Source organism: Prinia subflava, chromosome 2, assembly GCF_021018805.1.
Source record: "Prinia subflava isolate CZ2003 ecotype Zambia chromosome 2, Cam_Psub_1.2, whole genome shotgun sequence".
In the NCBI taxonomy this organism is placed as follows: domain Eukaryota; kingdom Metazoa; phylum Chordata; class Aves; order Passeriformes; family Cisticolidae; genus Prinia; species Prinia subflava.
The window spans coordinates 18,684,993-18,701,870 of record NC_086248.1 but is presented as its reverse complement, the minus strand read 5'-3'; the positions used below and the strand labels follow the sequence as shown (position 1 = coordinate 18,701,870).

General features: G+C 36.4%; 1 protein-coding gene across 3 annotated transcripts in view; it reads right to left on the bottom strand.

The window, feature by feature from the left end:
• PXDN (peroxidasin) overlaps window positions 1-16,878 on the bottom strand; it is an 85,900-nt gene that overhangs the window by 37,439 nt on the left and 31,583 nt on the right. For 2 of the 3 annotated variants that reach the window (XM_063389284.1, XM_063389279.1), the window contains exons 4-8: window positions 10,937-11,008; window positions 3,544-3,615; window positions 2,880-2,951; window positions 2,239-2,408; window positions 809-926 (exon numbers count right to left, since the gene is read on the bottom strand). In XM_063389284.1, the coding sequence (XP_063245354.1) occupies window positions 809-926; window positions 2,239-2,408; window positions 2,880-2,951; window positions 3,544-3,615; window positions 10,937-11,008 (504 nt within the window). The remainder of the gene's footprint in view (window positions 1-808; window positions 927-2,238; window positions 2,409-2,879; window positions 2,952-3,543; window positions 3,616-10,936; window positions 11,009-16,878) is intronic. The other variant, XM_063389282.1, reaches the window with a different exon arrangement.

Genomic DNA, 16,878 nt, shown 5'->3' with positions numbered 1-16,878 from the left:
AGGCTGGCCCTTGGGCTGCTGAAAGATAGCCGTCCTTTATAGAACCTTCCCTCATCTTCTAAGTGGTGAGGGAAAGAGATGCAGCAGGTTGCCCAGACAACTTGTGCTATCTCCACCCTTAGAGGCTTTCAAGACCCATAAAGGACAAAGCAAGCTGGTATCATCCTGCTGTGAACAGAAGGCTGCAATGGAGATCTCCTCCAACCATGGAGACCTCCTCCAACCTGAATTACACTACAATCTTATGATATAAAGACTTGCCTGCCCTCCATGTTCTGGTTTGAAGAGGCTGGAAACAAATATGACTCTCCTCTCCTGGGACAGAGCTACACCTTGGAGGAAAGCTACCTCTGAGGAGCTAGGGCCCCAGAAAGAGTTGTCTGAAACTTTAATTGTATCCAGCTGCAGTTCTTAAATAAAGTATCTTTTGCTCTGCCCCAAAACTTATGCAAATGCTAAGTAATCTGCAGACTGTACATGCAACATGTCCACATTGGACTGCCTAGTACTTACATATAAAGGATTTGGTATTACAGGTGTGAGCAGCTTTGCAGCTATACTACAGCTGAACATCTTATAAATAGTACTAGAGTAATAACACTTTCTAGTTACCAGCTCTTAAATGTTTAGAATTACTAATAAAAGATATGGGCCATCATTAATTCATATGCTTATCTTAATTACAGCATGTTTTTGCTGTAACTATTTCATATATAGCCATATACATCACATGGATATGCACCCAGAGATGTACACATATACACAAATGTACTTACATCAAGTTTCTCTCTTCCTCTTTTAAACTTACTTGTTTCGAAGCCAGATAATTTCTGGTTTAGGATTGCCTTCAGCCCTGCAAGTGAAGTACACTGTATTCCCTGAGGTAACATCCACATCCTGAGGCTCTGATGTAATTCTTGGCCTCTCTGTATCAACAATAAAACATACGAAGATCTCTTACTTATTTTAAGACTACTAAAAACTAGTAAATAAAAATATCTCCACACAGCTTGTAAAAAATATTTTTCACAAATGTTATGACTTAAAATATGTATATGCTTAGTCAGGATTAAATGCACTTCTCCCTGTGCAAAAGTGACTGTGGGATTTCTGACCTCCTTCATTGTTCCTTAGGACCTTTCAGCAGACTGGAAATAGATTCTGCAAATTTGTATCAGGTTCTAAAGAGGCTGTTTTATTTATTTGAACAGAGACTGAAATTGCCTATGAAGGAACAACTAAAGCAGCAAGTGCCATTTAAAATAACTTCCTCTAGATAAGTATCAGTGCCTAACCTGCCTCACAGAATAATTTGTACAGCTTGCTTCCTGCAGTTTCTATATTCAGGCTCCTTAGATGTGCAAAGAGCTGGTAGGATGCCATATGCATTATTCTTGCACCAAATCTGCTTTGTACTATCTTTGTCAAGAACCTTATGATCATAGGTCTCATGATCAGAATTATATCCAACACATAACCAAAAGGACAATTTACTTATTTTATACCTTGGCTTCATTATGTGGGTGGGCAGGCAAATGCCCATATCTTGATGAGAAATCTGCATTTTGATTTCAGAACACAAGAGATGCTGGGCCAAGTCCCAGGGTGCCCATGGGGCTAAGATTTTGCACCCTTAGGGTGAAGGAATACAGACAAACAGAAGGATTACAAAGGGGCTTATGCATTTGTCCTCAGTGGCAGAGGATTTCCATGCCTGTCTGGGGCACTCCTATTAATCATAGCTGAGTAAAAAAAGAATTCAGTGGCCCAACCCCAATTCTTACATCAACAAAAATTTTAAAGGCAAGAATTGTGTCATCAGGAGCAATTCAGTAAAGCTTCTTTCTTTCTTTTCCCTCATAGAGAAGGAAATAAACTACACCAAATAATATTAATGCAACACCAGAGACCCGAGTTTACAATCCTGTTATGATCAGAACTGAAATATAAAAGGGAAAAATAAACTCCTTCAGGATAATCACCTTTAGTTCTTCAAGACGAGATTTCAAACGTGGTTATATTTGTTTCATTAAAGATAGGCTGAAGGGCAAAATTAATCAATTCTGTCAGAAGCACACAAAACCAGAAAAGGAACACACAGAGACTTCTAGAAATAACCAATATTAACCAGAGGTGGTCAGTGCTAACAAACAGAACAATAAATTCCAACTCTCCCCAAAAACACAGTTTAGGTAAGTGCAACCCATTAAATAAGCCATCAGGAAGTGGCACACTCACCACAGTTGAGTTCCTCTGGCGTTATGGTGGCCACTGACCTCCCCTGGATCCTTCGGGGGTACTCGCAGGTGGCGGCCGCCTGGGCGTTCCCCGACTCCGCGTACGTCTTGAGCAGCTCCGCCAGCCACAGGATCTCACAGTCGCAGTGGAGAGCGTTCGAGTCCAAACGCCTGCACAAACAAGGGGCAGCCACAGCTCTGTTAGCAGGGCTCAGCCTTTACTAGCATCAACAGGGTTCTGTAAATGGAGCAATGCCTCTAGCTGTCAATACAGACAACAGCCAACATGCAATACAGGTGATGGTTACTTGCCTATAGGCATTCTGGCAGTTTTTATTAGAAAAACGTGTATTATTTTTACTGCCCAAAAAACAATCTCTACATATTATTTAGTCTATAAAACTATGATTAGCAATAATCCCAATATAGGAAATAAAGTTTAGTCAGTAACTAAAAAAATAGATATAAAACAATGTTCTCAGTCTATGCACATAAACAACTGGAGCACAGTTAAGAAAAAAAAAAATATTTAAAGCAATTACACCATAAAAGACATTCGCAAGGAAGATAAATATTGCAAGAGAAGATACAGTCTAATTGGGTTAAGATTTCATTAGTTCAATAATAATTCAATTTACTTACAGTCTCTTCATAGATTCTAAGTGACTAAATGTTCCAGGAATCAAATGAGCTATTCTGTTGTTATGCAAAAACCTGTTAAAAACACAGAAATATGGATGTAATAATTCAGATTTTGTGATGCATTCATTTCATTTACATACTTCTGGAAGGTTTTCAAGAGAAAATAATCTAAGAAAAATTAAGAAAAAAAAATTTGAACCTGTTCAGCAACTCATGGTCTGCTATTTTTTAAGTGACCTCCAAGGGTACTCCCTGTACTTGGGTATGTTCACATGAGGAAAAGGAGGCCACAAGTAACTTCAAGGAAGGGAGTTAATAAGCATTCAAATTAGAAAATAAATTAAAGAAAAAAAAAAAAGAAGGTCCCAAATAAATTGTCTAGTTTTTCATAACATTTATTTTAGGCCAAACATTGATCACAGATCTTTGGGAAATAGTTTTGTTTAAGAAAAATAAACCACAGGCAATGCTCACTTGTGCATGCCTCTAAGCCTCACCAAAATGTTCTTGGAAAGAGCACGCAGTAGTTACAGTAAAAAAAATTGGATTAAAAACATTCAATGGCAATGATAAAAATATTATTTCTTAGTTTCAAAGGCTTGATTTAATTCAAACAAGGAAGCAAGCTGTCTTCTGAATCTTACCCCAAGAAAAACAAACTTACAGCCTTTCAAGTTTTGGAAGATGAGTAAAGGATTCAGGTTCCAACGTTTCTATTTGATTAAAGTGCAGATACCTGAAAATATGTTAAACAAAAAGAAAAAAACTGAAATAATTTTCTTAATTGGTGAAATATTTTAAAGAATTTATTGTTTCCATACTCTTTACAGATCTAAATGGCCATAGTGATGTAGCAGCTTTTTTCTGTTACCATCTGAATCTCAGACTTGAATCTGAGAAATCAAAGACATGACAAAGAAGGGTTTGCAGATCACTACACTGAGTGTGTGTGTGTAACAACTCCAAACATTGCAAAAACCCCAAACATTGCTTTGGCAATTTCAGAGATAATATTTTGAACACTGTTTTGCCAAGTCTGATGTTCATTGTATGTATGCTTGAAAAAAATTATCGAAAAAAGAAAATTATTATTTTTCTATAGGAAAAATGTTAGAGATTATTTAGAAAACATTTACCATTTAAAACGGATTAACATTTTCATGGGCAAATGTTTTCATTTCCGTGAGTAAAAGTTTCAAAAGATGCTGAGAAATAACCTTCTCTAGTCCATGAACACTGGCATTTAAAGCTGTAAATGCTCTCAAAACCAAATTTGTAATATAAACCAAGTTTGACTAATTTGACTTTAGACAAAGGGCTTCCTAGCAATTAGTGCTGTTTGATGCTCCCTTGGTGCTTATGCGAGCTATTAACATTACACCACAATAAACCTACAGAGCTGTTAATGCTGTAAAACTGAGAAAGTTAACATAACAAGACAACTGGACTATTAATCTGTAACTGTTGTGAAAATGGACTGCAGAGCCAAGATCATTCCAGCATTGACTATTTTGAAGTGATACTCCTTAACCTCGCGGATGAGAAAACAAAATGTAATAGATAAGACTGGCACAAGAAACTGTGAAAATGATTTATAGATTTTGGATCCTGATTATATCCAAATATACCCAAAACTCTTGAAATTTCCTATTTGACCTCTGACAAACTCAGGAATCTCTGGAGAATGTACGTATACAGGAATCACTGCGGTCTGAAGAACAAAAAAGCCTGTCATTTAAAAACAGTGAGAACAACGCAGAGCTCGGTATCTCCTGAAACATCAAGCCCTCAGCACGAAGAGGACATGGGGATTTGCCTGTGCCGAGCCAGATGGTGGCTGCGCAGGGAGAGAAGCGGGAAGGAGCGGAGATCCCGGCCAAGGCCTTGCGGGGAGCCCTGGAAGGCGCGTGCAGAGGGAAGCCAGGCACATGCCTGGCAGCCTCCCAGGACAAGCACGAGCCAGTGAGCCATGCCAGGGAGCAGTGAATGGGGACCACAGAAAAAGCCAATGAATCAGCACAGGCGTGATCAAGCACATCAGAGGGTCAAGCCTGCCTACTGCCAGTGCAACGTGTGGCCACAGAGTATATTGAGCATAAATTATGGTCTTGTCAGCATGAAGAATTGAAGAACTGCATCACCTTGCTGTGACTGCCAGCTTTCATCTCTCCTTTAAAAATACAGGGTGATTTCTTCTAAATTAAAAAGACAGATCTCAAAGGGGGATTTTTCCTGCAAGGTTCATTGTATTTGCCAGCAGAGAGAAGAGAGACCTCAGTGAGGAATGACTAGCAGGACAAGGACTGGGCATGGCCCAGCCATGAGGTGGGCAGGCACAGCTTGCCAGGAGCCAGGGCTCTGCTCGTCCATCTTCCAGGATCAGCAGCACACAGGAGGGGCAAGGCAAGGTGGGGATCACTGCAGTGAAAGAGGATGAAGGGAAAAACCAGGCACAACTATAGGGTTTGCTACCTCTGAGGCAGCTTTCATTTTAGAAAAAATTACAAACACTACTTCTTTTGCAGGCAGCAGTGATTTTTTTCCTTTTTAACTTTCTTAATTCTACTTGTGTTTTTATGGCTTGTGAGCATCTTCCAAATACCTCTATATATTCCAAATAAATTAATCTCTCATACTTCTTTGGCATTGACAAGGCAAGATTTGTAGGCATCTCTTATTTTAGGAAAAAAAAAACATTGGTAAAAGCAGACAGACATTGAGGCACACAACCCCTTCTTCAGGGCCACAAATCAGGGTGAAATTATAAAGAGAGAAAGAATACCACTCAGATGGTTTAAGTAGTATATACAAAACTCAAAGCAGCAGCCCTTAACGGCTATTTACTACTCAGGACTATTAGAATTACAGATGTAACCAATACATGCCATTTTTTTCCCAAACAAATTTAAAAAATAATTCTGTTCTAAATCTGGCCTTGTTTACAAGCTCACAACAGTGCAGATACCAACACAATAATTCAGGTGCTGATGAACATTATAACAGCTAACTTTTCCTCATCAGATATCATGCTGTCTGAAGTAGCTCAAAAAAATCAAATCATGAAATGCAGCTGGAAAATACTCTTAACTGCTTCATAGTAGTTGGGCTTTACAAGTTACTTGAGTTTTGCAGGTCTTTGAATTATGACCTCAAAAGTCTCGAGCAACTTACCATGCAATTTATTCATAGAACAGGGTGTTAAATATCTGGCCAAAAGAATTTGTAATTCAGAATAAATAGATGCAGAAACCAGATTGCATTTTAGGTCTACAATAAAGAGAATAAAAAATCCTTGGCATTATGACCTACACTTTAATCCTGTTTTATCACTTAGGTTTATCACTTTTATTATTTTCTTCTATGTACCACAATAAAGTTTTGTAAAGGTATATTTAAATATTTTAATTAATATGGTAATTTCTTGGATTTAAAATTCACTTTAAAGGTAATCATATTCAGGAAATAACCTCACACTGGCATATCTTTATAGTCATCTTTTATGTTCAGAGCACAAAACACTAAAAATGGTGGTATTGTGTAATAAATTAGATATTAAGAAAACTTTCAGAATGAAAATTGAAAGAAAAGGCATGCAAGAGTGATTTTAAATGCCCACGTCTTTCTTTTTTAATTCTAAACTCACCATCAAGACTTAAATAGAAGGAAAGGAAATACTTATAGGGAAAAAAAGTCCAAATGAAACAATTTGAGAGGAAGATTAAGATTTTATCAAATAAGCATGGTATAGATCTTTCTTTTTATTAACCTTATAGGACAAAAATTTACAGCAAAATTCAGCCCCAGTGGCATTTTTCACAGCAATAAATTTAGAATTACATCTTATGTATCTTTGTAGTTTTTGTGGGGGAGGACTTCTGCCATATATGCCAATTGCTCTTTTTCTATTGGTATCATCACATCTTTGGGGAAGTACTTACTAACCCATTAGCTGAGAATAATCTGTGTTCTGAATATTTAAACAGCATGTTTGCCCTTTGGATTATTTGAAAGAGAATGAACAAACATATATGTTCCATATTTATCCAAGAGCCTTCCCTGCCCAGGGACAACAAGTAGCAGCCTTAAACCACAAAGGAAAAGATTTAAATGTATGTTGTGGTAATGATATAAAATATTGGAACAGGATACTTAAGGAGGTCATGGAATCTTCACTGAAGACTTTTAAAATAAGGCTAGACGAGTATCTGTTTCCAGTTTCTTGTCCCTAGCTGATCTTATTGTACAATAATAAGGATATATTTCTCAAGGCCCCGTCATACGTTTGGGTTTGTTTATTAATTAATTATCTTTCATTATTCCTTCCCACAGATAGTTTTAGCAGCAACTTTACACAGACTCCACTGTGTTAAATGTGCATAATTGCTGACATAGAGTTATGCAAAAATCAGGAACTTGTAGTATAAAACAAGAAAATAAATAGCAACACTTCAAAAATACTGAAAACTGAATTGAGGTAAATAAACTTAATATAACAAACTGTATCACTATATGTCAGTTGAGGATTTTGTCTATTAATTCCCCCCAAACATGTATATGTGTACACAAACTACATCATAACTAATAACAGTTTATAAAGAAAAAAATTAGTATGTTATATAAAAGTTAAAAGAAAATCAATAACTAGGATTAGGTAAATGGATTTAAATAATTCCATTAATATTTGGGGATCCCTCTAGTTAAACACTGGAGAGTACACTTTTTGTCCCTGATACATACAACTCCTAAGCTGAGATCTCAAAAATATGACAGATATTTGGAAGCAAAGCAATGTATATACATCTGGAAATGGACTCCATTTAGAGTTAGATCTTGGTATCCAAACTCATGAGTTCCCAGGCAGGGTATTAGTGGCATTTGGGGTGGGATTCAGGTGTCAAGCCCAGGCACACAGAGGCACAGAGCAGTTGTCTAAGCCCAGGACACAGGGGCAGCCCTCCTCGCCTTTCGGGTGTTCTGCCTGCCTTCTGGCTGCTGCTCTGAAAAAATGTGAGTTTCCTGCAGCTTTCTGCTGTCTTTGCCAGACCCAAACATATGTCTTGCAGATTTAACAGTGTCTAAACTGGTACTAAGCAGCTACTTTTCATCAGCTCTCTGCCTTCATGCCCAGCCACAGGTGAAAAGTTAGGTGATGAAATATGTATGGCTCCATGTGTTCAAGCACCTAAAACTGCCAATTTTTCTTCAGAATTAACCCTAACACAAATAGGTTTCAAAGCTCTTATTCACTTGGCAGAAATTTCCAAAGGAAAAGCTATTTTGACTACATCAGCAGCTAAGAATTCTGCTTCAGAGTTTTAAGGAGGAAGCTGCCAGCTGCAGTAAATACTTGGGGGGGGTTGTCCCTTATACATGCAACAGGCCTCCGAAATCTAACTACATTTAGTTTCTGCAAGAACAACAATCACCAAAAATGTGTTTGCTTTGTTCTTCAGGAATTTTTTAAAGTAAGTATCAGTTGAATTCTGTGTCACTGGAGTAGAAGAAATTGCTGTGAAACAAACTTTTCCCTGAAATGTGGTCCACAGTGTCTACTTCTGAGAACTCTGCTGAGCACTGAGAACAGCATTTGGCTGAGTTAACACAACCAGTAGCAAAATGTGTCTGATAACTTGAGACCACAGAGATCTCAAATGCAGAAACATCAACTTAGTATTGTCAATACAGTTCAAAACTGAAATTAGGACACTTGGGAACTTGTTTCCAAGAGTAACCCTTGTCTTGTCAGCAGTTTTTCTCCAAAACTGTGATAAAACAGACCCTATAGAGTCAGAATATAGTTTTATGCTAAAGAAGCCTAAATGCCAAATCTCTCATAAAATAAAATTCTCAAAGAGTACTCTCCATTAAATTTATTTCTGTGCCTGCCACTGGCTTCATGTGCTCCCATTTTCCTTCCTGGCAAGCTCTCTGCTTAGGAGAGAAGAAGAAGAGCTCTACAAAGCAGCGAGCTCTGATGCAGGCAGTGGGGAAGTACCTGCACCCCATCCCCTGCTGTGCTGCCATGACACACAAGCAGGCCCTGAGCAGTGACTCTGCCAGGCTCCTTTTCTGTACTTCCCAGCTAGATATGAGACTCAAGCCCTGAGCTGGAATCTCAGTTTCATCCTGAATAATGTTGGTGTCTCAAAACTTTGAGCTTAAGCTGCTACAGTGTGATATCACTGTAGGCAGGAGAGGCTTAACTGCCACATAGTGGAAAAGTGCATTCAGAAGGTGTTAATATTTGAAACTACTTTATGTTTTTCAGTAATAGCATAGATCAACAGGAAAAAAGAACACAAGAAAAAAAGGACAAATGTTGCCACTTGCAGCATATGAGGCTTGTGTCACGAGGAAAAACATTATTTTGGAGACATTAGTAATTCAATAAAAGGGCCTCAGTATTCCAAATTCTACACAGAAGTTAAGTATTGCTATTAGCATGCAAATAAGCCCTACCAGTTGCTGTCAATATGGTGCAGTAATAATTTCTAGAGTAAAAGGAGAAGGAGGAGAAAGGCATTAAGGGAAAAAATTACACATTTATATATTTTCATAATTAACACTTCTGTTTTACATAGAAGCTTCTACTTCAAAAGGCATGTATTGCACTCTAAAAGGAGCATGTACGATTTTGTACCCATATGAAGTATCATTTTATTTCATATATACTCTGTGTCTACTAATATCCATTAGAGGTTTACAGTAACAAGGAAACTGGTACATACAGAACACTTATAATACACTGATACCTTTCAGGAGTTTAAAAATTTAAATTCAGCCCCCAATTTATACACTACAAAACTCATTGGTTTACTGCTGTAAGTAAGTAACTTTTTTTTTTTCTAAACATTATCACAATGAATGTAGAGCATTGCTTTCTGATAATAGAGTTATGGAATTGTTAAGGCTAGAAAAGACGTTTAGGATTTTCAAGTCTAACATCAACCTAGCATCACTATCATGTTCATCACTAAACCATGACCTCAGAGTGCCATATCCAGCCATTTCTTGAACACTTCCAGGTAGACTGACTCCACTGCTTCCCTGCCTGTTTCAATGCTTTGTCACCCTTTTCATGTAAAGTTTTTTCCTAATATCCAATCTAAACCTCCCCTGGTGCAATTTGAGGCCATTTCCTCTTGTCCTGTCACTTGTTGCCTGGGAGAAGAGACCACTCCCCAACTCACTACAACCTCCTTTCAAATAGTGGTAGAGAGAAATAAGGTCTCTTTTTCTCCAGACTAAACAATCCCAGCTCCCTCAGCTGCTCCTCACAGGATTTGTGCTCCAGCCCCTTCACTGGCTTCACTGCCTTTTTGTGGACTCACATCATCAATTCAATGTCTCTCTTAGAGTGATTATAAAACAAAATATAATTTAAATTAATGGGATCAATACAACTGGGTTTTGTCAAGCTTAGGACTGCATCTTCATTCTTTTTCAGTAGAAATTATTCTTTATTACACATGAAAAGAAGTATGATTTGAATCAATCTTTCTGGAGGACATTACTGAAACACCTACATTGCAAATGATGAACTTACTTACTTTTTAAACATCTGTATATGGCAATGATTAACACATATAAGTAACAGCAAGGTTTTTATTTAAAAAACTATTCTTGTTTCAAAGTATAACAAAACTGGGTTGAACTTGCAGAGGCTACTTCAGTTTTAGTTATGCTGCATGAAACAAAGTAACTGCTGCAGTCAAAGGCATTGAGATATTATAAAAACCTGCAGAAATGAAAGCAGACTCTATCTCTAAGCAACACACATTAGTTTTCAACATTTTCCACAATAATTCTCCTTTGTCAAAGCTATGTAACAATGTATAGGGACATCAGGAATGCAAATCACAAAAGACAAACATAGAAATGAGGATTTTGACACAGAGATCAATTGTGGTTTTTTCACATGCAGATGATTATGGGGCTCTCTGCCCAACCCAGGGAGTGCAGACATGCAGAGCATGCAGGTAGGATGTACGGGTCAAGGCGTGCACTTTTCCTCTGCAGGGGAACCAGGAAGATGACAGCACAGAAAAGGCACTTACAGTTGTTCTAGAGAGGCAAGTCCTTTAAATGCTTGCCTGTCAATTGACTGGATTTCATTCTTGTACAAATAGCTGAAACAAGAAACAATCAGTAATATTAGTACACAAACAAGAGCTACATGAAGGTGGAAAAGAAGAATTAAGTTGACACGTGAAGACAGTTTTTCAACTACATATTAGAAAAAAATACAAATCAAAACCTAAAAACATAAAAATATTCTGTCCTTGAAATTTCATCTCAAATGACTACTAGGAAAGACAAAAGTCTGGGGCCTTGAAGGCCCTGAGGCTGACACCCAGATGAATTTGGGCTTCCCAGTGCTCATGGAATTACTTACTAGATTTTTATCCCTTGTTTTCTTGATTGGTTTGCCAAAAGTCAAAATAAATTCAACTCAATGGGACAGAATTTCATTAGAAGTGTCTTTACCAGAACACACCAGGGATGCCACTGGCCTCTTGTTTTCTTTAAAATATCTCATCTGAATACTGGTACAAATAATCAAATTAGGATAGAGTGAGTCTTTTACTGGACTGAGAGAACAAACAGTGAGAAATTTCTGTAGCTCTGCCTGTGTCACCTTTGGAATATTCACAAAAATATACAAGTTAGAATATTGGTATCACATCCATAAAGCAGCACTGTATATTTGTTTTATCACTGTGTAGAAGATGGGCTTTAAGTCCTCATTGATACTCTGTATTATAAACAGAATAAACATGCAGAGTATCAGTATGATCACATGTGTGGTCTACACCTTTTTTATGGAATTAAAATAAATCAGGAAGGATCAGTGTATGTACTCATGTTCACAATGCTCTTAGCAGCAAGGATGGTTTAGTGAGGGGGTACTGGAGAAAAATCACACAGTTTAGCCAGTGACTACAGTTTCTGCATGGAGGCAGCAAATGAAAATACTGTGGGGGTTCAGTGTCAGTCACTCTTTTTGTGTTAGGATAGGCACAGGTTGGTGGTTAAGAATTTTTTCACAATTATTTGACAAATGATTTGGAACTCAGTTAATCAGGCATGGGTTTCTATGAAAAGGGGATGAAGAGACTTTGTACCAGAAATGACTTTATTAGCAGGCATCTTATTAGTAGTGGTTTTGGGTTTTTCTATTATTACAGTTTTCAGTAACTTACTGGAAATATTGCAAATTCCTTTTGATGCAGCAGAAAAAATACTGGCTCTGCTGGAGGTGGTGGCAGTTTTTACACTGCTGTGACAATGGTGAACACAGGTCCTAACAAGGTCCTAACAATAGGTCCTAACAAGGCAAGAAGTTGTAGATATTTGATATTCAACTAATGACAACTTTGAGGACCAATAAGGAGTAGTGTCCTTCCTTTGAGTCTAAATTAACTTTTCCAATGTACTGCTTGCTGAGAATCCAACACATCAATATACAGAGATTCCTGTGTGCTTTATTAATTTAGATATGCATCTGAATAAAAAAGCAGAGTTCTCCCAAGAACAGGTAACATGGAAGTAAAAATTTCTGAGGTTTTTAAAATATTCAAAACCAGAAAAAAATACTGTCATATGAAATTACTGTAAAAACTTTTTTAAAAATTTGAAAACAGTGATTTTATATGGAGAACTTTCTTAATTCTATTTGAAAAAAAATTAATGAGTATTAAAATATTTGTTTTGGCTCAGATTTACCAATTCATTTGAGGATCACAGTCATCACAATTTTCTCTCCCTAATTTTCCACTCTATTTCATATTCAATTCCTATCTTATTTTCCTGTGAGAATTTTAAACACACCTTTTAGCTCCTTAGAAAATTTCGAGGACTGAACAGCTGAAGTTTTATTTATCTTTCTTAATGCACTTAATTCCACTTTGCAATGTGGAAATCCCTCTTATTTCTGAGTACTAAACTTCTGGTCAGACCAGAGAACCAAAGTAAGTTTAGACAGCTTTGATAATCACCCTCAGTTAATTATTTCTTGTGGGCATTTCAACGATTTTATTCCAAAAAACTAAACTAATCAGATTTTTTAATAAAGTTTTACCATAATCATTCATATAACATTTATTTACTCTCTGCAGACAAAACAAGGCAGAGAATGAAAATCAGAGGTGAGTTAGACTGGGATAATGACTGCAGTATTGCAGGCTTTTACCACCATACTGCAGAGAAGGGAGCAGCCTTTAGGTGTTCTTACCAAGCCACTGCAGTGAGCCTTTATTTGGGATTCAGCCCTAAACCAGAGCTTTTTCCATTCTGACCAGAAAACCCTCAGCTGCAGGAAACCCAGCCAACCTCAGTCAACCATATCCTCCCTTCACAGAGAAACCCCAGCAACCTCAGGGCTACATGTCCTGTGACAAGTGTGTTAACCAGACTCCCATTTAATTGTGTAGCTGTTCCACTGAGGACATTAACAGAAAGAAAAATATGTAATTATTTGCCTAATGGCGAGAGAGATGACAGAATACAAAGTATAAATAAGTAGCACTCACAAAAAACATTTGTCCCTCAAAAACGGTACTGTGCACATACAGTGTTATAGAAATAAAACTTTGTAAACACTGCTAAATTTTAACAAACATTCTCAAAATTTATCTCAATTACATTATCAGAAAACAAATTTAGAACAATTAGGGAAAAATATTTTATCATTTAATTTATCTAAAAGCTCTCTTACAGAACTGAATATTAGAAATTTACAGGAGGTGCATAAACAGTGCATTAAGATGAAAGAGGAATATATTCCATTAAGACATTAAATTATTTTTGGACAATTACTAATATCTATTTTTATAAATGTTAAAAAAAAAAAAGAAGAAAAGAGCATTTTTCCAGAAATGCAGCAAGGCTGCTAGAGATCAGAGGTACTGGTCATATACTTAGGAAATTAACGAACAGGTAATCGGTTACCAGAAAATTTAGGAGAAAATGTAGCTTTAATTAAAAGTTGCTTAAGCCTGCTAGATTCCCTATGAGGATATTATTGGGGGGAGTTCATTCTTTCTTTTTATAATGGGCCATATTAAAAATCATGTGGTTCAAGGAAAGTAAGATCCAGATATATTTGTTTGGAACTGGAGGGAAAAAAAGGCAAAAAGTAGCAGCCCTTAGAGTAGAGTTAAATCTCACAAGTAAATAAACACCCAAAGACAGGTTTACATAGGAACATGAAGGAGACAGTGGAACCAGCAACATGAATTGCAAAGAAAAGAGATCTGGAATCACTGGAGGTGTCCAGAGGGCAAAGTAACATGACCGAAACAGCAAGAGCAGCAGAAGGCACGGAAGGAAATGTTCATTCTGAAGGGCTGTGGCCAGAAACTCTGCATTTTGGCCAACCTCTAACACATCACCTACCACTATTACTTCATTCACCAGACACAAAAGTTGCATGTTCCCTGTTAGCATTTCTGGAACTGATACACTTCATACATTCTTAATTACCATTTACCATATGCTTATGGTAATGCTTTGATGTCTGTTTCCTCATCAGTGCATTTCATACCAGGCAAATATACAATGGCCTTGACAAAGTTAATTTCATTCCCCAGTTTTCTTTCTTTCACTTCCTTCATGTTGTCTTCTGGCTCACTGCTCTCTAAATGTCTAATACATGTTCTCTTTATCTGAAAAGGTTTTTATAATAGGTAACCTATATTATATATTTTTCCATATCTCCTCCTGAACTCTTTCTAACTTACCTTCATTTTTTCGACTTCGGATTCCAAATCTTCTACTATGCTACAGGTCAAAATAGTAATAATGTGTCTACCTTCAATTCCCAACTATCTTCTCTCTTGGAGAATAAACTCTTGACTTTTAGGCTTAGGAAGAATTATCCTATCAAGTTTCCACAAATTTACTTGCATCTATGTTACAAGATTAGGAAGCTTACTAAACAGCCAAGACTAAGGTATATGGAGTAAAAACAGATGGACAGAAAAGCAGACAAGCAGAAAAAAAAAGGAAAAAAAAGTACCCTTTTAGTTTAACAACAAAATAATACTTACATTTCTTTATTTCCAGCCTTTAGTATATTAATACAAAACCAAATTATTACCACAAACAGCACAGAAAAAATCACACAAAACTGCTTTTATAATTGCCAGAATTTCAATTACATAAAGAACATGATAATTAAAAAAATCCTAAAAAAAGGTTAAAAAATTATGTGCACTATTTTCTTTTTATGATGTAAAGACCAACTTTAACAGTGATGAATACTTCCAATGCAGAGAAAATTGAGAAAATATTACTCTTTGCCAAAATGTGTTCCTCAGACAGATAGTTCTGGTAACATATACTCCTCATAAAACCCTAGCTCAACTTCAGAAAGGAATAGTACAAAGAAGCATTTGATAATCCTGATTTAGATCCTGCTCAAAAAATTTTTGTTTGAAAGCAAAAAAGCTGATTTTCAGCAGTCATACAGGAATGGATCTTAACACCTATCTCTCAGAGACTGGCTTAAAAAAAAATATGCTATATATACTTTATATATTTTATATAAAAATATACAATTGCAAATATTTTTACTTCGTTTTATATATGCATGTTTACTAATTGTTATAGATTTTATATTTATATATATTCACATTTTACTAAATCAGGGCCACTGAGAAAAGACAGGTTTTTTAAAATTAGTCAGAGAATTACACATTTTCAGAACATGCAATCCAGTACAAGTTGTCATAAGAACAGAAGTCACATCATGGATCAATGATCCAGTTTTATGCAACATGACAGTACAAGTTACGTTTTCAAATATCCACAGGACCTCATGATATTAAACCTCAATTTTTCCAGATGATTTGACTTTATAATAGTACATTCTGAGCAGTATTTCTAACTTTTGTCCAATCTCTCTCCCAATTTCTACTTCAGTGGATCCTATTGGAAAGAAATATTTTGTTTTGTTCCCTTCATTTCACAGAATACAGTTAGCATTCAGTTACTCAGCTGAAACCTTCACTGCTGAATGGTATTGATTTGCTACATTAAAGTCTTCTGTATTGATAACCTGAGCAGTACCAGAAGTTTTTTAACTTTAAGGCTGTACAATTTAAACATTTGTAACAGCCATTGAAAGAGGCAAAAAACCCCTTGAAGTTTATTTTTGTAAAACAAAGAATAGCTTTAAAGAGCTCTTTGCAATTGAATAAATTACCACACTGGATTTTATATTTAAATTTTCCAGGGAACAACAGGAAAATAAAAAGATTTTCCTCTTAACAGTAGATACTGACAACCATTACTACATGTATTTGAAAACAAATCAGAGTTCAGCTATCTTTTTTCATTCTTTTATTGAACTGAACACACTGCATCGTTGAGCTTTATTTCAGGTTTACTACCGCTAGGCAAAGGCAAGCACGTGAAAACAAAAAAACAATAAGACTCAAGAAAAATCTTTGCTAACTAGGCAGAGAAGTTTAGCAAACCTCACATAGTCAACCTTTATATACTACACTACACTACCAGAACCATCATGTAAACATTTCTTTTAACAAATACAGTCATCATGGATTTTAATCATTCATTGGCAACAGTCTGTTCAATGTTCTTTTCCCTCCTATTGTGTATAGGTTAAACAATTTCATTACTGAAAGACAATACAGACAAAAATGAGTGCAGGAAACGTAATCAAGCACAACTTGGAAAAACGGATTATGTGTCTGCACAAATTTATGCAATTTTCTCCCTGCTCCCACCTTTAGGGGTCTTCTGGCTGCATTCTTGGAAACTGAATGGAAAATATAGCTTCTCAATTGTTTCCAAAGCAATGAAATCTCAATGTGACCTTTTTTTTTTATATATATATCATTCAAGTAACCATCATCAATACTCCAAGACAGTGGAGTGAAACTTCTCTAAACAACACTTCATAAGGTCGACTCCAGAAACTGGAGCTGAGAATCCATGACAACTTACTATGCAGCTTTAGTCTATTATACAGACC